This window comes from Nipponia nippon, unplaced genomic scaffold, assembly GCF_047370975.1.
Source record: "Nipponia nippon isolate SJK-2023a ecotype South Korea unplaced genomic scaffold, ASM4737097v1 scaffold_5, whole genome shotgun sequence".
Lineage (NCBI taxonomy): Eukaryota > Metazoa > Chordata > Aves > Pelecaniformes > Threskiornithidae > Nipponia > Nipponia nippon.
In genome coordinates, this window is record NW_028262369.1 from 65110348 (window position 1) to 65134858 (window position 24511).

At 36.4% G+C, this 24511-nt stretch overlaps 1 protein-coding gene across 5 annotated transcripts in view; it reads left to right on the forward strand.

Annotated features, from left to right (window-relative positions):
• GULP1 (GULP PTB domain containing engulfment adaptor 1) overlaps positions 1-24511 on the forward strand; it is a 163023-nt gene that overhangs the window by 134533 nt on the left and 3979 nt on the right. For 4 of the 5 annotated variants that reach the window (XM_087732540.1, XM_087732539.1, XM_087732538.1 and 1 more), the window contains 3 exons: positions 8686-8910; positions 11178-11316; positions 18585-18679. In XM_087732540.1, the coding sequence (XP_087588666.1) occupies positions 8686-8910; positions 11178-11316; positions 18585-18679 (459 nt within the window). The remainder of the gene's footprint in view (positions 1-8685; positions 8911-11177; positions 11317-18584; positions 18680-24511) is intronic. The other variant, XM_087732543.1, reaches the window with a different exon arrangement.

A 24511-nucleotide genomic window follows, 5' to 3' on the forward strand; every position in this document is an offset into this window, starting at 1 on the left:
TTGTCACTTACAACTGACATTTTCTAAATGACTTTTAAAAAAATTTGGCTGTCTTTCAAAGGAGTCATTAGGTCTCAGGATCTGATATTGAGTGGGTAGGTATAAAGGAGCAATTGTGGGTTCCTCATCATTGGAAATTTCTAACGCTTTCTGCAGTTCCTATAGATGATCATGACAAAAGGCTTTTTTAAATGACTGACTGACAGTTACTTATATCTAGGCAGGACCTCTAAAAATGCAGGTTGCATTGCAGACTGATCCTAATGACTCCCCTCTTCTTACAAGCAAATTCTATCTGTACAGCATTAGATAACTGTGAAAATAAATAAAACTTCTCAATGTACGTATAGAAAAATGTTAGAAAAAGATGGACTGCTTTTAAGCTGTGCATTTTGGGCTGCCTTGTTCCTGCCCTAGATGTACACCATTTCACTTTAAATGGCTGTTTAGAAATTTGGGCAATGTAGAAGTATGTTTATAATGGTGATGACAATTTTTCAGTAGTGTCTATACACTCCCTTGGTGTTGATTAGATGGTTGTTCCTATGAGGAACTGTCATTTCATTTTACTGAAATCTGTTTAGAGGAGAGAGAACCATAAATCATAAATACTGCATAGCTCCCACAGTAAAAATTGTAAATGATGGATGTCTTCTCACTTATGAAGCATTCAGTGAAAGGTAATCAACTTTAATGCTAGATTTAAAATCAATTTAGTCAATTCCTTAATCTTTTATTTTCCTTAATTAGGATGGCAGCTAGTTTGTCTTTATTTATGAGTATAATAACTAAATGTATCTTTGAATTCAACTAAACAGGCTCTTAAGTCTCTTGTGATAGATGCATTTCTCTTTCATTTAAATTAGTGAAGAACTTGGTAATTGCATTTAGCAAAAAAATCAAAAGTATCAACAATGACCAAAATGCTTCTGGTAGCATGTGTAGTGCACGTTAATATTTATTTTGTCTTTTAAGACAGTGGTGTCTAATTCCTTATTAATGACTTAAGATCTAAATTTGTAAATTTGCCAGCCATCTCCCTAGATGGTGTTTTATTGTTAATTACTGTTGGTATGTGAATATTCATATTGCTTAAATATCACTTATGCTACAAAAATTACATAATAATTATTAATATTAAAATATTAATTTGTTTTAATAAATCACTACAGCTGTTAGTTTTCATGTATAATTTTATTCCTTTATTGACTCCTTAATCTTTAAAAAAAAACACACAAACATTTCCTGTCACAAATTTCTGAGTTTGCTCATGATTAGAATTGCAGTAAGAGTCGTCTAACAGCCTATTTAATATCTAAATCGATTCTGCCACAAAATAACCTTATATAAATGATTTGAATAAATATTGGAACAGATTGCTCGGAGACGTTGGAGGTATCTGTACTCTTGGTGATACTAAAAACTTCCCTGGATGTGGTCCTCAGCAGCTTCAGCTAATTGGATCCTGCTTCAAGCAGGAGTTTGGATTAAGCTCCTTTCTGCTTCTGCGATTATTTGATCAGTTGTGCAGCCAACAATAAAAAAAGAAGCATTTTTAGGAAAATGTCTTTCTCAAATCTAGGATTATAACTGTATCTGCCAAACACTATCAACTTTTGTACCTTACCAAGAGACATCATTCAAGTAAGCCTGTTTTAAACTAGGTTGTGTACATTGGAAATGAAAGCTCTTAATTGCCTGTTACAGTTTGCAATTAATTTTATATGCTTTTAATTCAAATCAACTATCATTTCAAGCATTACTTTGCAAAGTTTCAACTTCCATTAGAAAAAAGCAGAAACAGTGCAAAGAACATTTTTCTCTATTTCTACATAACTTCTGTGATGAAAAATAACACTTTATTTTTTAAAAAGTTATTAGAGATTTGATTTTTTTGCTGAATTTAAATATAAAACTTGTAAGTACCATGTTGTTAAAAATATCTGTACTACTGCTGCTCTATTTCTTCAAAATTAGCAAAGAAAAATAGCAGTTCTATCTTGTGATTGTTTTGTGAGAGTAACATTTTCAAATCTGCTGATAGTATTTTGTTAAACACTGAAATAAAATAGCTTACATAAATGAAGAAGAATATCCAGCATGGGGAATAACACCTCATCTGAGTCACTTCCTAAGCACTTCTGGTTAGATGGGGTAAAACTTGCTTCCCTGCAGATGTTCTTCATGTTACATGCTGTGAACATAACACAATCATTCTTGTGATGTAAAGCAGATTTATAAAACTATAAAGTTTCGGGTTTTTTCACAGCTCTCATATCCATGTTACTGAATTATAAATAGATGCCAGTGCCATACTAAACTTTCTGAAGCTTTTTTAGACATAATAAGTGATTTGATTTATTTATATTAATTGATGCAGCTATAACTCCTTATCTATCAGTCCAGTTTGCTGCTGTTCTCTCTGCTGAGGTCTAGGAGGGGCTAGTTTAACAATCGATGGAAAGTTTAAGCCCTTATACCTGATACCCCATATGATAAAAGTACATGTGCTATTAACTGGGATCACAGTACTTTGTAAAGAAATGTTCAGTTAAACAAGCCAACTACAGATGGTTATAAAGTTGCTTCTGTTCATGTTTAAATAGTACCTTGTTTTTTCTTATCTTATGTTTTCCTTTTTGGTTTTGGTTGTTTGCATGCTGTTTGTACTTCTCAACATTTGCCAGATGTGCTGAAATGGCTTCCCTGTCTTATAGGTTGTTGACTGTGCTCTTCCTTTAGTGATTAATGCATGGTCACAGAAACACTTGCTAATCAGCAATCGATTTAGCACTTCAGAAGTCAACACTAGCAACTTGATTAAATAAGTATATACTTAAAGAAGCAGAAGATGTTGCAAGGGCCTGTGATGACAGTTCACAGAACATGACAAATATAAACATTGAAATCGCATTGTGTGCTACATCCTCTTCTCCTTCAATCCCCATCCTGTTGGAGGCAGGACCGCAAGCCATACAGTCTAAGCAGGCATAATTTCAGGCTGACAATGGGCATGTATTTTCCTTCCCTGTGAGGGAAGACTTAGGCTCTTAAGTACTTATTGCACCTGTAGTGTGAAATAGTGCTGTTACAGACACCAAGTGATGTCACTGTCATGCTTTATTTGTTAAAATACTGACCTAGGATAGAATGTCTTTCCCACTTCTGAGTAACTGAGAAACCATGGTATCATTTGTATGCAGTGCCAGTCTATCATTTCTTTACTTCTGCTTCTTCCTTCTGAAGTTGATCAGTTTTGGTGTCTTTAATTATTCCAGACACATTAGTGTTTGCATTAAATTTTAATGAAATAAAGTAGGTAGAAAATACATTCAGAAATTCATCCTTGACACTGTTGTTATTTTAAATACTAAGTTGATACTTCTTCCCTTACCCTTTTCCATTTTCTTTGTAAGGATTTTGAAACATATGAAGTTCTCCTTTAAGGATTCTGATACCAGACTGCAGGAGGTCTAAAAAGTACATCCCTTTTCCTCTATCTATTTTTATTTTTTTATAATTAAAGCCAGAGTAAAATTAGACAAAAGAAGCCATTGTGTTAGGGAAATGTAAAGCAAACACAAAAGAAACCCTGAAGACTTATGGAAAAATCCTAAAAATATTTACCCACAATATCAACATTTCACTGGGGGAATCACTGTTGGCTGTTTAGTCCTTTTGTATGTAACAAAGTGAAATGAAGATCATGCTTGTGAATGAGGCCTGTGATTTGGGGTGCACTGCTGGCTAAATGTGAGCGTGAGCGTCCCCCCAGCATTTCTTGAAAGTCAGTGCCTTGCCAGTCAGTGCTGGAATACTTTGTGTACAAAGTTTGGCTGAAGAGGAAATTAAATATTCGTGATCTGTGGGCAGGTTTTTTAACATAAAAAAAAAAACTCTTGAAAAAGCAACAACAATAGCTATTAGTATTCTTAGCATTCCTCAGTTAGCATCTCCACTGAAAGACGAATTCCATGTGAATGTCATGAATGTGACACTTCATCAATCCAATCTGCACAAGTGTTTAACCATTTTGTAGGAGAGGAAGGCTGTGATAAACATAACATCCTTCAGTGGAGACATGTAAACGAGCTGGGGCCTTCGGCTATTTTATCAGCTTTATTTTTAACCCTGGTAGAAGTACAGAGTTTGGGAAATTGTCCTTCTATTCATTTAAAGTATGGTCAGAAATTAAGAAAGGCTTTCTTGTGCCAGAAGGGCAACAAAACTGGTGAAGGGTCTAGAGCACAAGTCTTATGTGGAGCGACTGAGGGAACTGGGGTTGTTTAGCCTGGAGAAAAGGAGGCTCAGGGAAGACCTTATTGCTCTCTACAACTACCTGAAAGGAGGCTGTAGCGAGATAGGGGTCGATCTCTTCTCCCAAGTAACAAGCAATAGGACAAGAGGAAATGGCTGCAAGCTGCGCCAGGGGAAGTTTAGGTTGGATATTAGAAAAAAATTTCTTCACCGAAAGGGTAGTCAGGCACTGGAACAGGCTGCCCAGGGAAGTGGGTGAGTCCCCGTCCCTGGAGGTATTTAAAAGACTTGTAGATATGGTGCTTAGGGACATGGTTAATGGGACTTGACAGTGCTAGGTTAACGGTTGGACTTGATGATTTTAAAGGTCTTTTCCAACCTAAATGATTCTATGATTCTATGAAAGGCAGCAGGAAAAGGTATTGGGAGGAACAGCCCCAAAAGGAATGGTGTTCTTCCATTCACCATAAGTATTGTCAAAGATGCAGTATGTAATATATATTCTTATCACGGCAGTGTTGCAAAAAAACCTCCATTTTTAAATGGAACATTAAAAAAAGGCCTAATCAACCAATAGCTTTAAAGTTCTTTAAGTAGTGACTTAGAAGCATAGGCCATCTGCACCTATTACCCTCATTAAAAAACTTTAACATGCTTATGAGAAAACCCCAAGATAAATGTTGGAACTGTACGCATATTTCAAAAAACAGTCTTTGAATGTGTTTAGGCATATCACTTGATTCATGTTTCCATTAAGACTGCCAAGTGGGAAAATGCACATGTTTTTTCGTCTGCCTTCTGCTCTTTTAATTTTATAATATTCTGTATTCAGTTCTGTGAGCACTTCTTCATGAGGGTTTAAAATTCCATTATGTTTGTGATATTAAAAAAAATAAATTTGAAATTGCCTATGTCAGATTTCATGTTACTGAAAAAGTACTAAATGAACCGAAGATGTAGCAGTTAATTAATGAAACTGCTAATGCTTATCCAGTATTTTATGAATTAGTCAATTAATATATCAATATATTATGTAATAAATATATCCTTAGTAGTCCCAAATCTCAGGTAGCTTGTAGTCAGTGGTTTTGTAACTAACTGCATAATTTCCAATTCAAGGTCACTCACAGTTCCCTGTAACATTCACTGCAGTTATCCACTCTGCCTGTTCTGTGTATTACCAACTTGAATGTTCTAAGGAAGAAAAACATTTTCTAATTCACTAATACACTCATGTGATTCCTATGGGGGTATGACACAGAGATTGCAATCAATGTCTTCAGACACCTAGTGAAACCAAACAATTTTGAAATGATTTCTTGATTAACAAAAACTCAATCATGCTACATTTGCTAGTATGATGCAGCCAAACAGTGCAGCTTCAGCATCATGCAAAGTAGAATGAATCAAAAATAAATCCTTTGATAGGCACATAATAACATCTAATAATAGAGACCAAGTCCACTGAACTAGTATGTTAATTTCATTAAGAATGATTTCATGTTGTTTTCTTGTGTTGATGAAATGGGGCCCAAATTGGAAAGTAATATATCAAGCTGACCAATACCACATGTTCAGTGTTCCACAGTGGGAAGCTCAGACAAAATATAATTGCTATATAAAACGGCAATTTAGTATATTTTCACTATATTTTCTTCCTTTACAATTTGGTGTAAGAGTATTAAGTTTCAGAAGTTATACCCTTTTTAGGTTGTATTCTTTAGAGTAAGGGTCTGTTCCCTTCTCCTGCATTTTCTGAATCTGGTGATATTTCCTACATTTTAAAAGCCTTCTGTGCAATCCTTCTCTTTGAGACCTTCCAATTATTATTTCCCATTGTTCGAATACACTTCCCTGCTGTACCTGTCCTGTCTGTGGGCTGCTTGAATACATAGGGCTGTAAGCAGAAAGCCACTGTCAGCCTCGCAGGTCTTTCTGGGTCCTGAACAGCGCTCAGAACACAGGTCCCAACACGCAGTGGTGGGCTTCTGCACTGCCCTGCAAATGAAGAATTACTAGTGAAAAGTCATCATTGACAAGACACATTCCCAAAACTGTCAGATGAAGCTCGACACCCTGTATGGTGTGAAATGTCCTAAGATTATCGCTTATCAGATAAATAGGAGGAAATGTGACTGCTCAATCTTCAGGGCTCGAATGATACAAATAGAGTATATTCTGGTTTTGTATTGAAGCCTTTCATTGCCTGGATTTGATATATGTTCATCATCCTTATAGTTTTGCTGCTTTGCATCCTATATGCATTTTGCTGGTTTCTGTATGATTTTTCATGTGATATACATGCTTTCTTATGGAAACTACTTATCCTCTGCTGTTTTGCATTTCAGGGAAATATTTTGCTTCCTTAATTTGACTGTTTGTATTTAGTATCTTCGTGTTTACTATTATGAGATCTGTTTTTTCCATATATATGTATAGCAGCAAGTATTACATGGTAGTAATTACATGGTAGCATTGCAAGTCTTCTACTTGTAGTCTAGTGATAACTCTTGAAATAATAATCAAAAATCTGTCTTGTAGGATTTTGCTTTCGTTTTTATTGATTACCATTCCAAACCCTCTGTTTCACAATTCCAACTTGGCAACAGATTAATTCTTTGCAATTGCGATAAAAACATTTTTTTTTTTCTTATGAATTGTGAATTTTGAGTAGAGTGTTTTGTGGTGTTTGTTGGTGTTCTTATAAGTATAGCATTGTTACTAAATTTGGCTATATCTATACCTTTAACCTGGCTTATCTGTAAAGAAAATGAAGAAAGGAACTAAGACTCAGTTTTTAAAAGGATTTGAAATGGTCTGTGTTCTATGTAACTCTGAAAAAATTAATTAAATCCTGCTCTGCTGGAGTGATGCAAACTTCTGATGAAATAGTCATGTCATATCAATTGCGTAACACTGTATGAAGAGAGTAAATGCAGACTTCAAAATTTTTGCTGCACATATGTACTACTGCTTCAGCCTGAGCAAGTCGGAGGGTTTTTTAGGCAAGATACTTACAGCACAGATCTAATTCCTGCCTTGTCAGTGTATAAACTCATGGCTCTAGCCAAGAAGAACTGTCTGCACAAGTGTTCAATCCTTTCTGTTAAGATTCAAAGATTAATCTGTCCTCGAAAGCCTTGTTTTAACTGTCCAAAGCTGTTTCCCTCAGATTTTGAGGTAGGAATTACAACTTGGCCCCAACAGAAAGATTGGTTGGGCATGTTTCTTAAATCAAATATTTAAAGACCTTTCCTTTTTGCTTTTCTTTCCAGCATCAGTTGTTTGTTTTTAGTTTCACCTAGACAAGATCCATTTCTTTTGAAACCTTTCAGGATTGCAGATATTTCCCAGTTGGGCAAAAAATTAAGAGTTTTTGGTTTTTATCAAAGTGGACAAAGCCCTCAGCTTTGCTCTCGACACACAATGAATCTTGCTGGAATATACAGTTCAGTACTCCCCAGTCATATAAGGCAGCTAGCTTCAGGTTCTTGTCTGCCTAATTCAGACCAGAACCTTGCAGTTACCACCTTGTTATCGTAGGTGAACGCTCTTACCATTTGTATTCTGGTGTGGATATTACTCATTTGCCTCTGTTCGAAGCTGTTCTGTGGATTTGTTAAGAGATCCAGATTATCTTACAATCTTCAACATTTTTATATCTCCAGCAGCAAAGTTTTATTCCGTCTTGCATCCTGTGCTGCTGTTGTAGGGACATGAGAATTCCTTTGCTTTGCAACAATGAGTCTCAACTTTTGAGATACCTACTGAAAATACCAAGTTCAATTAGTTATTCATCCACACAGAAAAGATGGCAGAAGGCTATTATCGCCCATAAATGTTTAGGTTCTCAAACTCTATAGATGAGGAAAGGAAATGAAGTCTAGTATTAATGTAAACATTATAATTTGTGCACTGTGAGCTTCTACTGTAAGCAGGCATTAGTTAAATAATTAAATTTTCTTTAAATATTGCTGGGATATAAATGGTAGGTGTTTCCTAGTTTGGAGAAAGAAAATTCTGACCTGTGCTTTAACCACCAGAGTAACTCTGCTCCCTACGTGCTTATCTGCTAATTTACATGTGCAGAGATGCGATATTGCTGATATGTTGGTGGATTTAGACATTTGTCATTGCATCTGACACACCCATTTTTGGAAAGATGCCTGCCTTCATTTTCTTTGGTGCAATTATCAAGGAGCAAGTAGTCTTCATTCCAGTTAATACTGGGCGACCTCTTACTGTGGTATATTTTTAGATTTTGTTTTAAAATATTTTCAAGTACTGTATCTTGTAACTATAGCACTGAACAGCAAGTTGCTGACAAACTTTTTTGAAGTATGAAATGTGTTTTTTTTTTTCTTCTTTCCCTGATGTTACCACGTTCTGTTCCTCAGAATGTTTTCTCTTTCTGTGATTCCTTTTCAGCTGCTGCACATAAAGTGTGATAATGATGAACATATATTTCAAAGACCCTCTACTTTTTTCTGGTGTAACAATGAGGATTCACCTCCTTGTTTAGATATCTCTTCCATTACGCTTACTCCTAGGAGTTCTCCTGACTCTAGACTATCATCTGGATTGTTAATACCACCACCTTCAAAAAGTGGTCTTCCAAAGCCAACCAGTGAATACAGCTGCCCAAGACCTCGTGTAATCCTGCTGTGCAAAAGCTTTTCCAGCTTTTTTGGCTTTCCTTTGTTCTCTGTTGTGTATTAACTTGTATTAAAAATGTGCATTTTGTACAGTGGTTAAAGGACAGAGCAGATTTATCTTAGATTCTCTAGGGATACTCTTAAAATACAGAATTTGTGAAGATTTGCTCTTATTTCTACACAGTTTTTTCTTTCCCACCCCCAAAACATAAACTCTTATTTTCCCAACCTGCTTAAATTAGTCCATTAATTAATTACATCTGTGTTATCTGTCAATCTTTTTTTTTAAATTCTGTATATTAAGAACAGTTATTCAAACAAACAATTCTAAAGGTCCAACTTCAAGGGCTTCCCCCCCATGAATTAATAGAAAAGCAATCAGCCGTTAAATACCTTTTAGCATACTTTATAAAAACTGTGCAAAATGAAGGTTGAAAATTATTCTTAAATATGAAATGGGCATATTGCCTGCTTTTTCATAGCAATATGCTTATACTTTCAACTTTTCTTCCATTTGCTAGTAACATTTGGCTGTATTTGGCAAACATCATGGCTTTCTGCATGTGTTCACTAAATAAAAATGCTTCTTGTGCTCATATGTGCTCAAAATATACATTTCTTAAAATAACTAAATTATAATTTTACTTAAACTAGCTGTATCAAAATGGCCAGTAACTTCAACAAAATGGCATGTAGACAGGAAATGACAGTGTAAAGTTTCATTTTGCTTTCTTTGCCTAAAAGATTTATTTAAGACTAAACATAAATATTGTTTGTTTATTTATCTAGCTTCTAGGTAGCCATAAACACTTAGCAAATAAGGAGAATCTACATTAGCATTTACTATCTCCAAGACATTCTAGGATTATCCATCAACATTGATGGAAATGTAGGTTAATATATGGAAGGTACCTATGCATTAAACCTGATCCCACCTTCCTGATGCAGACAAAACCTATCTACAAGAGTGTTTCATCTGTATGAAGAATGGAAAAGGAGACTCATTGTATGTTTACTTTGGGTCAAGCACATCCATTGCCCTGCTTTGAATGGGAGCAGATTACATCCAGTGATCTCCCTGACTTAAATTATACTGGTTCCCTGATAAAAAATATGAATTCAAAACTCCTAAGAAATAGGAAATGTAGGACTTCAGAGTCTAGTTTTCTCTTTAAGCAGTGTATTCAGTGGAAGACCATAGACCAATGTCCTTTCCTTCTCAGCAGCCACTGCAGCCTCCAGGGAGAAATGGAGGTAGTTCAGAGCTATCTATAGACTTGGCTTAAAAATCTGTGCTGTGAGAGAGCAGCTTCAGTTGCTGCAGCAGAGGCATTAAGTAGCATTCCAAAATAAGGTTTAGGTCCATGAAACTCTCATGGACATGCAGTGCTAAAGACTACCTGCTTGCCAGGTTGTTGTATTCATGTGTTCTGAATAAAAGTATCTGTGTGACTAATTTAACTTGTGCTTAAAAATTTTCATGTGAATATTTTGGTCAAATTGAATCTTTTTTAGAAGTAGCAGGCTTTCCTTGTGCCTGGCTATATAGTCTTTCTAATACACAGAATGTAGGCTTTTTGTATTGTCTAAGTAATAACATTAACATGCAAACTAGTTTTGCATATATATTTTGCCTTCGTTTTGTCAATCTCAATTTTAATCTATTTCATCATCTGTCTTTAGTGTTCAGTTTATTCTGACTTGACTGTGCCTCATTTGTGTCCTGAAGTAGTGGACTGATGGCAGGAGGAAATAATCATTAAAAAATAAATTTGGCTATAAAACGATAGTAATTGTCGGTTTTGGGGTTTCTTTGCTTATCCAGTATTTTTTTGAACCCTTCCAAATTCCTAGGCCTTACTAATGAAATCTCTTCTGTTACTGGTTCTGTGCGCTTTGGAGTGTAGCATATTGTTGTTGCAGTATTACCTTAAATGGGTCTGGGGAACATATCTGTATTCATCCGTCTGCAATAGAGAACTGCTTGTCACCAGCTTTTTCAGGTTTAACTGTGATACATTTCTGGCTGTACCAGATGGACTGAAAATGGAAAAATTACAATGCTGCTTATATATTGGAGATTTTTAGCATGTCTCAGACTCTGAACTGCAAATGCCATTTGCTTGGTGTCAGGAGCTGGTTTTTGCATGCTTGTGGTTATTTTTAACTTTTTTGAAAATGTGGCTCTTATCTGCATGCTGAAGAATTCAGTATTGTGATCTTTCATGTGGAATATTGCCCTAATATTTATTGTCCTTATTGTAGGCAGGCAGTGTGACACCTAAATCACCCTCCACTGACATCTTTGATATGGTTCCCTTTTCTCCCATATCCCCTCAGTCATCAACACCTACTCGCAATGGTACACAGCCTCCTCCAGTACCCAGTAGATCTACAGAGATCAGTAAGTTTTGTAACAACTGACCTAATTTTTGCTTACATTATTTTTTTTAATAAAGCATCTTTAAAGACTTACGTACATTTTGCATGAAAAACCAAATACAGTTTTTGTAAATCACATCTGATAATGCCATTTCATTTTTATACCATCTTCCCAAAGTCATTGATGTTGCTGCCAAGTTACATTATAAACAAATTTATTTACTTGCTGAAGCTATTGTATAAACAGTTTGAAGGAGTTTGGTTGGAGATTTTAACTTGGCTTTTCTTTTGCAGTATCTCTTTTGTACTTCAAGAAATATTTTTACTTCTTGTTAGTTCTTTCCTTGTCAAGCCACAGTTGTAGCATCTAAAGCCTCCATTTCTGGGGAAGACAGCAGGTGGAGTAAGTATGGTGGTGATGATGCAGAAGGGAGAGCTGAAGAAATCCCTCAAGATGTAGACTGTCTTGGAATACTATTTTTAATACTACTTTTCATATCATCTACAGCTTTGTTTTTCAGTTATAGTTGATGAACCCCTCCAGATCTGTGGACCACTCCTAAAAGATCTTCAAAAGATTATTAACAATAGCAATTTTATTTTCCAAAGGCTGGAAAGCAGCTAGGGTAAGGCTCTTGGAAAGCTTTTAGGAGTCCACAAAGTATTTTTAAAAGCTTTGGAAATCCCTTGGAGGAGAGGAGAGCGGAGCATACACAAGCAATGTTAGAGGTTGTAGAAATATCAGTCTGTGTAGTATTCTTCTATTTCTGATGCCTGTTTTAGTGGGAATAAGGAAGATTAATGTTGCTGCCTGCCACCTTATAAAACCATATTTGTAGAGTTTCTGCCTGTTTTGGGGAATGCTGCTAGTATGTAGAATTTTCAGGTATGAATGACAGCTGTGCACAATTATAAAAATGCATTGTAAAACTTAAGTCAGTGAATGTCTTTCCCAATACCATATCCTATGCACCTTTCATTTCCATTGCTCAGAATGACTGTGACCCTCTAAAGAGAAAGTGGATGTCGAGGCTATTGATTCAATAAAAAAATCTGTTCTTTTTTAAGAGAAGATTTTAAGTTAATTTAGATTAATTTCTATGGGTTTCTCCAAAGGTATATTAACAGAATTTAAAACTATTCTGTTTTAACTAATACATATATTATATATATATTAATAAATATACTAACTAACTATTAGTTAATATTAACTATTCTTAAATAACTGAAAAGAATATTAGAATATTCTAATAGAATATTAGAACTGTTCTATTAAGAGAATTTTTATGGCTTTGTAAACAACAACAAAAAAATAATTCAAAGACACCCCTTCCAACAACTCCTTTTGTATTCTCAAATTTGTTCCTCTGAAACTACAGACAATGCCATAAAATCATTCTCAATGTGCATATCCAGCTTCAAAAATAATAACTTGAACTGAATTACAGGACGAGATTTGTTTTTTAGCTATTGTCCTACCTTGGTTCCGTTGAAATTGTGGCTAGAAGTCTTGTGGGAGTCAACGCCCAATGCTGAGTGGTCTTGAGAATTCCAGCTATGTAGGTTTTGTAATTGTCTAAGCAGTGGGTTTTGTAATATAGAGAATACTATAAATACGTTGCTTATTCAGTGATACGTACTGTTTAAAATAGTTGTTTCGTCTGCACTTCATTCATTTGCATTAAATTAAGATGATGTAGTTCAGAGACATAGCAGTCAGTGTCCGTTAATTCTCTGTGCTCCTCAGTGTGCTGTGCTTCAGAGAGAGATAACAGAAGTACATCAGTCTTTACACTTTTGATCCGTGCTCTTTCAGTGTACATCATAGTACTTAATATGTTGAAAATTGTTGCATTCATCAGCTATTGGCGTATTTTAAAAATGTAATTTTAAATAGAAGAGGAATATTTTCTAATCAAACAAGGACTTACTGTCTTAGATGAGAAAGTTCAACTCCCATAAGAATCTCATTCAAGGTGTGTAACATTACATTACTATAATAATGTACAATAATACGTTATTTTATATGGTGTTATTGGTGCTGGTACAAGCAAGCTGGCATTTCTTTCTCCAATACAAGTCAATAGGTGGCAACCAAGGGGCACCAAAGTTTGGAGTCTCCTATTTTCCAAGGTCTTCTGAACATCTTTTCATGTTCTTATCTTACTTTGTCACTGCACTTGAGCATCTTTTTCGATCACTTTTGATGAAATTATAGGGTGATTTTCTTGGATTTTATCATTTTATAACATTCAGTGGTAAACAAGGTGAAAGATAAGGGTGCACCATCTATTTGCTAGTGTCAACCTCAGTTGCTCCATTTGTCTAAGTGAGGTTCATCTGCCTGTTACCTAGGGATGGCACTTGGTCTGCTCAAGCAAAATGAGCTTTTCAAAGCCAAAGTTCATCTTACTCATCAACTGGCCAGTTTGACAAATCACCCAAGAATAACACTGCACAGGAAAGACAGGTCCTATTTGCAGGAAACCGGTAACAATACCAAGCACTTTGGATTCCTCCAAGACCAAGAGCTTCATAGTTGATAATTGGCACCAGGATGACAGTTCAGCTTTTCATAAAGAGAAAAGCCTAGAGTTAAAATTTTGCTTGCCATGTCTCCCTTGGGTAGTTTCCCCAGCAAAAATTGGTGGGTTATAAATTATATCTTTTGCATTGTCTAGCTCACAGTTCAAGAAACCCGGCATTCTAATACTGGAAGGGTGCAAGACTGACCTTTTCTTGGAAAGGCAGTTATCTCCAAAGCATTTAAGCTTTAAAAAAGGGAGAAGTTTCTTGAAATTTTGAGTTCTTATTCAGCATTATACCAATATGGCTTCTCAGTAAATGTCTGCTCACTACTGGGTATATCAGTGTCCTGGTTTTGGCTGGGACAGAGTTCATTTTCTTCCTAGTAGCTGGTATGGTGCTCTGTTTTGGATTTAGGATGGCAATAATGTTGATAACACACTGATGCTTTAGTTATTGCTAAGTAGTGTTTACACTAAGTCAAGGAATTTTTCAGCTTCCCATGCTCTGCCAGGTGCACAAGAAGCTGGGAGGGAGCACAGCCAGGACAGCTGACCCAGCCTGGCGAAAGCGCTATGCCATACCACATGACGTCATGCTCAGGATATAAACTGGGGGAGTTGGCCAGGGGGCAGTGACTGCTGCTTGGGGACTGCTGGGCATCGGTTGGTGGGTGGTGAGCAACTGCATCATGCATCACTTGCTTTGTATATTTATTATGATTATTATTATTACTACCACTACTATTTTACTTAATTTCAATTATTAAACTGTTCTTAACTCATAAGTTTTCTCACTTTCACTCTTCCGTTTCTCTTGCCCATCCCACCAGGGATGGGGGAGTGAGCAAGCAGCTGTGTGGTGCTTAGTTGCTGGCTAGGGTTAAACCACGACAATCAGTGATAGCAAATAGATTGGTTTTACCTATTTTAAAGGAGAAAATTGCATGATTTTTGGACAGGAAGTTGCAGATTGGAAAAGTATGTGGTGTCTCTTTAGGTAATAATTGCAGAAAAGTGATTCTTTCAAAAACAAAAGCCGTTTCCAGAATTGTATTTCTACTCAAAATCTTGCTGAGAAATACTTCTTTTAACACTAAATTTGCAATAGCCAGCTTGCAGGCTAAACATGAACATTGTAGCCTAGTATAGTAATTGCTTAATCGAACAATTGACCAACGCATAGGTAGTGCAACCAAAAATGCAGTGTTGAAGACCATGCTGCTGCTTCCTCACGGAGTAAGGGATTGCAAATGTTCTTGTAAGTTATCTCAAAGGACAGGATTAATTTATTAATTTTAATCAATTAAATGAGGAATTAATGTGTTTCTTGTTGGCACAGCATTATTGTCATATGTTGGAAAAGAACCGGAGAGGAACATTCTCTATCGAATTGTTCAACATTTATTTCACTCAAATGCATCTTGAACAATCCAAGGTCACAACTGGCAGATGTAGAAATCTGCTCCAAGATGCTGTCTTTCTAGAGATATTTAAGAGTCTGTTGTCAGAATAATGGTGGAACCAATTTTTATGCTGTAATAATTCCAGAAGAAAAAAATACGGAGTAGCCTGCAGCTAAGGGAAAGGCTTCCTGGACTTCACTACCAGAGCTTATTCCAAATATTTTCTTGGATGCTTGTCTTCAGTGTGATTAATTTTTATTTGTCATCACAGCTGCTCCAGGACATCTGGGGAAAGCATATATCAGCATAACTGTGCCTGGATGATAGCTAAGGTAAAGAAGATTGGGATGCAAAATGCAGCAGAAAAGCCAAATATTTGTAGTTTTGTTTGGTAATTGCTAGTTTTGAGTTTATTTCAGAGTGCAGATTGCTACTCTCCAGTGTTACGTGTTCTTGTCCTGAATGTCAGATAGGTCAAAAAACAAGAAACAAGCATTTATTACCTGTTCATGTCTTCTGTCGTTTGAGTTGCGGATATAAAACATCAGCGTTTCATAGTTTTGAATTTGTTGGTTGATTTCCCAAGCTGTGAATTTATTTCCATCCAGAAACAAATGGAAAAGGGAAAGGAAATTATATGTGCTGTTTGAATGGGTTGTTTTCAAAGGCTTACTGGTTGCTGTGTATTGGAGAAAGAAAAGCCTGTCTATGCTACAATTATTTTGGGGACTGTGCCAGGCAAGATATTCTTGTTATAGTTAATCTTTATGCAAATACTCTAGCCTGAAATGAAAAATTACTGGTTTATCCCATCTCTGCTAAAAAGGAACCCCCCTGTGAACAGTGGAGTGAAGATTAGCAGATGAGCTTATGGAGACCCCATGCAATAGTGCAGCTCTGCAGTGACTAAATTTTAGTATTTGTCCTGTTTCCACATGTTCTTCAGCTTCTGTTCAAAAGAGAAATACTGATGATGCTATTGAAAATATTTCATGGAACTTTATCCCTTCCTGACTCTTAGCAGCACAGTATCTCAAATAACACACAGACTTTGAATACAGAAAAGGAATTGTACTATGGACTTTTTCAGCCAGTTTACTGAAATGGCTAGCAAGTTATAATAGAGATAGTTCCCAAAATAATAACTTTTCGTAGAAACTGAGATAGGAAATACTTTTCTATTTTGAATTTGATTCTGTACAGGGTTTATTAGGCACTGTCACTTAGAATAAGTTACATTCAAGTTGATTTAAAGTCTGCCTTGAATAACAATATAAATGAATTAATCCTTCACCTGAAGGCAGGTAACATTAAAGGAGCTAAAGCTTCTGCCGTTCTCCTGCTAATGAGCTCAGAAGTGCTGTCATTAATAAAAGCCCAATAATAAGGCACGAATGAGATAATATCCATAATAGTGTAGAAAATACTTGCTTTCAAAAATAGTGAGAAGTCATATTTCAGTACTAAGAAATGCAGGGGTTGTGTTCTTTACTGTGTTTTCCTAAATACATTCCTTGAATGTTTGCTGAGGCTTGGTGTTGAAACTGGCTGCTTTTAGCTGTCTGACCACACAGAAAACTCTCAGCTCCTTTTAAGGGTAAAAAGAGAACCTGGGGCGGGGGAAGAAAATGGACCTACATAATGAACAAATAGACTTACAAGGAGCATAAAGCGTAATCACTTTCTTCCCAGTAGAGGTTAGATTGAAAGTCAAAGCTGCTACACATCTGAAGGTTACTTGGTAGGAGCATCGGAGCATGTAAGGACACTGGTTATACTGGAGCAGACCCATTTTGGCTGTGAAAGAGGCAAGGGACGAGGTAGATCCTAATTTTTACATTAGATTATCCTAGTTAGTCTCTTTTACATGCAGGTGGTCTGGCTCTGCCAGGAAAGATTAGATTTTTTTTTTTTTTTTTTTTTTTTTGGCCCAAATGGGCTTTTGGAATAAGGCTCCCCGATCTGGGCCATCTCCTGGTCCTATGTGACAGTTTGTAGCTTTTCAGCCACAGTTTTTGAAATGTGTAATTAATCAAGTTCCTGCTTGTTTCTGTACTGGGAATGAATGCTGGTAGTTGCTAATTATTTAAAATGCCTATTGTGCAGCTTAATAACATCTAAATGACTAGGTCACCCATGGAGACTGACACGCATAATAAAATGTTGAAGAGCCTAGACAAGTACAGGTCTAAAGCTCCAACTCCAAGGAGGCCAAAATGAAGACATTTATTTAGCTATAAGCACAATCTTCAGCATTGATAAGATGACTGGTAACACTGCAACATGGATTTTGTGTCAAGTAGTCAGTTGTCAGCTTCCATATCTTGGAATGTTAAGGGTAAAATTTTGTGCTTACCCAGAAAACTATCTAGTAATTTCAAAGATCCTAATAGCCCCTTTTACTCTTATGCTTTTAAGCTAACATTGTTTTAAGGTAGGTGGTATGCTTACCAGATTTCTTGCTGGACAACCGTGAAAGTTAGGAGATAGGATATGGTTTTAATTTTCCCTCCACCAATGACAAGACTTGTATCTGTAAATTCTGCAGTCAGTGTGGTTGGGTTGGGTTAGCAAAATGATTTTCTTACTGGTTTAGTTCAACCCAATGTGCGATAGAAAAAGTCTGTATAGATGGCACCATTACATGTAGAGAGAAAAAAAATCCCATTACTGAGAAGAAAAAAAAAACAAAACAAAAAAAACCAAAACCAACCCAAAATATTTGGGCTGTAAGATGCGAAGAACTAGCATTACACTGTTCTAGTAAGGAAAAAAAAAGTAATGAGGTTGTTTCTTCTTATCCAGACAAAAAAGAAACAAACTCTATTAAATGTAGGCCTTACTTTCCATGAGTAAGGGTAGTTGTTTAAATACATCCTGAACCAGATGGTAAGGAGTGGCAGACAGGGGACATGAAGGCTAGGTTGTTTGCAAGAATATATTTCTGACATAATGTTAAGATGAAATTTGACAACTGATATCCAGTTGTTCCCTCCTCATTTGTGAAACACCTATGCACACTGATTCCAGAGCACACTTCACTACGAGAAGCCCTGTTCGAACTGGAACTTCGCATCACAATCCTAAAATTCCTCTAAAAGGCACAAGCATTAATGAAAGCTAAATAGAAGCTTAAACAGAAGTTGATGGTGTTCTTGGAAAAATATTTGAGTTTTAAACTTTGGAAAACTAATCAAGACATGGATTTCAAATTTGGATGTTAAAAGTTGTGGTTAATCAGTTGCGTATCTGGAGGTGCTATTACTCAGTTTGTACGGAGATGTAAGCTGAGTTTTTCAAAGAGCTATTGTCATAGCCTGTACATTTTCTCTCAGTGACTCACTTTTCTGTTGTTCCAGAGAGAGACCTTTTTGGAGCAGAACCTTTTGACCCTTTTAGCTGCGGAGCAGGAGATTTCCCTCCAGACATTCAGTCCAAACTAGATGAGATGCAGGTAACTACTGGGTTATCAGTTATGCAGTTTTCTGTGGCTGCATGAATGTTCTTGAAATACACATCTACAGTATTCTGATAATGTATTCCAGACTGCAAACACAAATACATAGAAAAAAAAAAAAACACCTATATCTGACTATTCCTCTTGTAAGTATATCTCATGGTCTTTGAGTTGGAGTTTGAATTTGTCTGCGTGAAGATCCTCACAAATGTTAGCCCATGATATTAATACAGACACTTGCACTGATCTAGGGTTTATCAGCAATGTAATCAAAACGGATACTGCTACTCTTGCCTGGGAAGGGATTGAGCAAGCTAGAAAGAGCTGAGGCGAGAGCCATACGGATACACTGTATCTGTACTGTAGTAGATGCTGTTACTCTTCAGTTCCAGCAGTCACCACTACCCCTCTGTGGCATTAGTCTGGTTTTCCATACCATTGGCATAGGCAAAGTATGTGCTTAAGGGGCCATGGCAATTTTCTGGTGCCTTTAAAAATAGTTGTATTTGACTATGGCACTCTGGGACAATTAAACTATTGAGAATTGATTCAAGAATTCTGAACTGTTGTGTTTTTATCAGAAAATGTTTGTTGATTCTGAAACACTCAACAGTATCTGTTCAGTTATTGACCCAATTTTGAAGCAATTCTTAGGAGAAAGGAGAAAGCCTTCAAGTTTTGGAATAAATCACTCTCTTCAGTCAGACTTTCCAAATTGCTAGTTCCTTGCCAGTTTGCTTATCTGTTTTTTTTCAGCAGCCTGCCAGCAAAATGGAAGGCTGAAAATACTGGGAACTTGAATTTCTAGGATCCTGGCTCATCAGCAGAAAGTGTTTCCAGGGCTTCCAGCCCTCTTGTATCTCGAGAGCCCACAAAGTCCAAGAGAGACTCTTAGGCTCCTTCAGTTCCTGTCTTCTGCCTGGAAGGCAGCAGAAACATTTCAAAATGGCTGAAATAAGATTTAAATACTGTTTAATTTACCTAAATGAAAATTTTGAATTCCTGTTGGTTGTGAAATTTCATTTTCCATGTCAGTTTAGGATGGTGCCACTGGAAAACTCTACTCACTGTGAAGTAAGAAATTTAGATTCTTGTTCACCTGTACTCTGGCCCATATAATTTGAGATAGCGGCTAAAAGCCAAAACTGGCTTCTTTGCAATTATGGTAAAAATGCTTGTGTTTTGTGAATGCTATTACCAAGCCCTTTAGCACAAAAAAACCCAAACCTTTTAGCACCTCACATTGGTACATATCAAGGTTTCCATTGTGTATAGCCCATTTTAGGAAAAAGTATACTGTAGTATCTGTGGATACTAGGAAGAATCCTGTGACTGTAGCTAAATGACACACACTAAGAGCTCTTATTAGAGGTATCATTTTGGCAAAATTTTATATTGTTAGCATATAAGGCTGCAAAGTGTTATCAACTCACAAAACATCAGTGAATGGAACAGTAGAAATGTTTATCAAAGATTTTTTGAAGTCGTAAAAGGAAAAGCTCACATCATTGTACTCTCCTGACGTAAAAAAGCAGACAACCAACCAATAACAAAACCCCCAAATCTTAGGTCATTACTATGTCCTATTGCAAAGAATATTGCATTGGTCAGGTATTCCTCCCCTGCACATATATATTTTATTTTTTCCAACTTTTTAATCTGCTTTATAAACTAGTCTCACAATTAGAGTCTAGCATACCAGTCTTAGCATACCCTGAAACTTTCACTGAAAATTAACTCATGGGTCTTTATGTAGGCACAAAACTTATTCATGTATAATCCAACTGAGAACAAGTGTAAAGCTGATGGGTTATGAAAAAAAAATATTCTGACTTTGATGAAGGCAAAAGCTATATGCAGTTCTTTTACTAGGTAATTGGTGCAAAATACAGATTGAAACCTGTTTTTCCTAATATCTCTTTTATCTTCTTGTGCTTTCCTGGGTGCCTAGCGTCAACGATGGTTGGTATATCATATTTTAATAATGGTATTTTTTTAAAGCATTTGCAATTGAAGTATGCATGTGTTCATGTCTGGTGTTTTTATTTTTATACATATGTGTGTACATATATATAAATATAAAAACTTTTTACGATTTATATTTTATATATACAACCCTGTAAGTCAGGGCCATTTTAATTTTTAGGGGCCTACAATTTTTAAGGTAGGGACAGCTGATTTTAGTTTTCCTTAATCTGTCTTATCATCTGTTAATACTAAGCCTTCATTTTCATTGGTGTTTGTTTTCCATGTGTACTAGTGAAATCTCCGGTTTTGATCATCAGATTTTCATTAGTGAAATGGTTTAAGCAAAACCTTTGATACATAGATTTTTTTGTGTTAGTACAATCACATTTGTGAACGTGTTTTTAATTGGTAATAATTATTTTAAAACTTGCAATAAGCAAAAGCTAGCTGTGCTAGAAGTCAGCGGTTGTTAGATACACAGCCTAGAAGAAGGAAGGTGAAACGGACCTACAAAAGGTAAAACCACAGAACATGTAATCTCCCTCGGGAAATCTAACATTAAGAAACAGGAAAGAAAAATGTAAGCTTCTTTCCTTCTCTGGAATACAACGTGAATGAATCTGTTATCTTCACATTATGATAGTAGAGCCTGAGTTTCAGTAAATATATATTCCATTAAATATACAAAGGTAAGTTGTTTACAAACACATCTAACCGTTCACAAGATAAACTTATTCTAAGAAGGTATTAAATGCAGTTTATCCTACACTGGGAGTGGCAAGCAAGCTGCCTCAGCGCCAGGCAGTGACAGCCTGGTTGGAGCAGCTCAGTCCAGGCTCTCTTACCCTATTTCTCGTGTAGAGCTACGTCAGATGCCTCAGCAAACATGCCCCAGTCTGCAGAAAAGCTGCCTTGGCATATGCGTGCATTGGAAAGTGATATGTTTCCAATGGGGGAGAGGAAAGCACAGCACAGCAGAAGAGGCGTTGGAGAATAAACTCTTAAGTAGTGGGTGCTTTTCCTTTGCCACCAATATTCTGCACTTCATGAGATCAGATAAAGCTCCCTGACCTCTGGGAGAACATCTTTATGTTTAAACTTTAGTGAGGATCCAAATTTCACACTTAAGCTCTTTCTATTCCATTTCTCAGTCCAATCTCTGTTGATCTTTTTGGAGAGCTCAAAACTCAAACATGTGACGAGATGTTACTTTTATAGCTCAGGCCTCTCTCTGATGACTATCCAACCTCCTGTTTCCCCCCACCCTTATGCTGAAACATATTTTCATCCTCTCTATTTTGACTGTATCCAGACATTAATAAAATGAATCTGTCTCTTTTCCCAGAAGTCTTGCAGTGAGGGGAAGTTTCCCTGGATCATGAATCATACCCGCAACAGCTGCTATAATTTATTAAAATCTCAAGGTAGTTAATATCATAAAGCTTCCAGGAGCTGCAAGCCATTCTCCCTGCATGGCCCGAAGCAGTCAGTAGGCTTGACATCTTTCCATCTGAAAAAAGTTATGCTCAGCCCTCTAAATTCTCTTCCCAGAGACGTGTAAATTTATCATTGGTTCATTGGGTTTGTGCTGACTTAAGCTCATTGAGTGAAGTCACTGTGAAGTGATAAGTGAGTTACTCTCAGAGCCATAAGGGTTGACTTTGGCAAATTTATCTTCTGATAAAATGGAAGTTCTTTGTCTTTTACTGTTTACTGTTTTTAACTGGAATAGCTCACGTCTTTCTATCATAGACACAAAAAAATGGGAGTTTTGGAAGAGGGTTGTTTTCAGGTTACTTTTTTCTAGTGAAAATAAGTTTTGCTGCTTTCTTTAAGAGACGAATCATACATGTTAGTACAATACCATCATTTTTCTGGGTAACTAAGATGTTCAGTCCTTGAGTTAAATCACATTGGAAGTGAGAAAGTTACTTGACACTGTCACCATGGGGATATGAACACAGAAGCAAGGCACAATATAGATGCACACGTTATATCCCTTCTTGTTCCCACTCTTGTCCAGTATCAGAGGATGGCCTTTTTCTGCATTCCCTGAAAATGAGCAGATTTGAGAGATTTTCTGACCAAATGAGGAATTATTGTTTCCTGAACCTTTAAAGTACAGGAAGCCATGGCACACCTGTTTTTTCATGAACAGGCAGTGTGTTATGCTAAGAACACATGTTGTTAGAAGTTGAAATGTCAGAATTTCACAAGGCAAAATATTTTAAATGCTCTGTGTTAAAATTAATGATGCATTTTTTATATATACAGTATGTAATGTGTACCAAGTGCTGACTATATATGTAATTTTTAAAGAAAAAATATTCTGCCTAACACATTAATCGAGTTTATTAGAAAGACAAAAACAAATCATAATTTATAATCTGCTCAGTCATTCCAACTGACATCATTATTATTGCAGCTGCGAATGCTGGGTTTTGGAGTGGAGAGTTGAGAGTAGGCATATGCTGTGTGATGGATACTATAATAATCATACAGCAGCTTCAAGTAGGAGCCATAAGACTTGAGAGACGTGCGCAGTTGGGACGTATGTATGAGCTGTATTCCTGAAAGCAGACATAAAGCTTTAACTGTTCTGCGTTGCTGTGAGAACTACAGCATAGGATATGCACTCTATTGTCTGCATTAATCACAGTTCAACTGTGTCAGGACATAAAGGAGAATGTTTTCTTGAAAATTTGTCTTCCCACAGCTTGGTTGACTACAGTTGATTGGAATTTATTTTTTTTTTTAGTATCATATATTTGCCAAAGTATAGTTTTGGAGATTCCAAAAATTGTTTAAGAATTGGTAGTTAATTTGCAAAACTTGTGAAATTAGGAATGGAGATGGCTGTGGGAGATCTGAAGTCTGTGCTTTCCTGATCTTTCAGAATTTGATTGCAATCACGTTGCCAAAGAATCTACTGGGCTAGGATGTTCTGATTTTTTTTTTCCCCCCTTTTGAGGGCTGCATTTAATTTGATGGGAATATTGGTCAAGACAATATAGCTTTCTTTGGTTTATACTCCTACACACTTCTTGTTCTCCACTGAAATATTCATGAAGAATAAATACGGACTTGACATACTTTTAAAGTCTGAAAAATGCCCAGGTAGTTTTCTAGATTGCCTTGATGTCCTCTTTACAGTTTTTTTTCACCCTGTGGTTGCCATGAAAATTTGAGCCTACTGGTAACTGTAGTATCTGACATTGAAATGTCATGTTTCTGTTATAGACAGCTATGTGCATGATTCATTTTTAAGCATGCATGTGTTTAACACTGCAGCTCCTGGCACTGCAGTAGCAGGTTTTATTTCCTTATCAATTCTGCCTGTAACAGGAGCTGGGTTCTCAGGTATGCAGCTAATAACAACACCTGGCAACTGCATCACTATCTTATTTTACAACAGAAGATAGTTCACTATGGTAATAAAGGGTAAAAGGCTTTTTAATAATTACGATACATATAGTGCAGCAGTCTCTTAATGGATTAACATTGATCACATTGCAAGTACGTGAAAATGTGATTGTTTTAAATGCAAAATATCACAGCTTAAAAGATGAGGAGGACTAAATGACGGGGGGAAAGTGGTCTGGAGTGAAATTGCAGAAAGAAAGGTCAAGGAGACCACTGTTCTTCAGGAAAGTAGAAATAGTTCAAAGTAAAGTCATAGCAAACACAAGGTAAGTGATAAGTGACAAAATATCAGTTTGTGTGGAATAAAAGAAAAAAAAAACCTACATGATCTACACGGGAGCAGTGAGATGTGTGCGCTTCCAAAATGCATAATCTGGTTTGGTCTTAGCTAGCCAGAAAACGGGCATTGGAAGTGCAGCTATGTAAGACACCAACAAA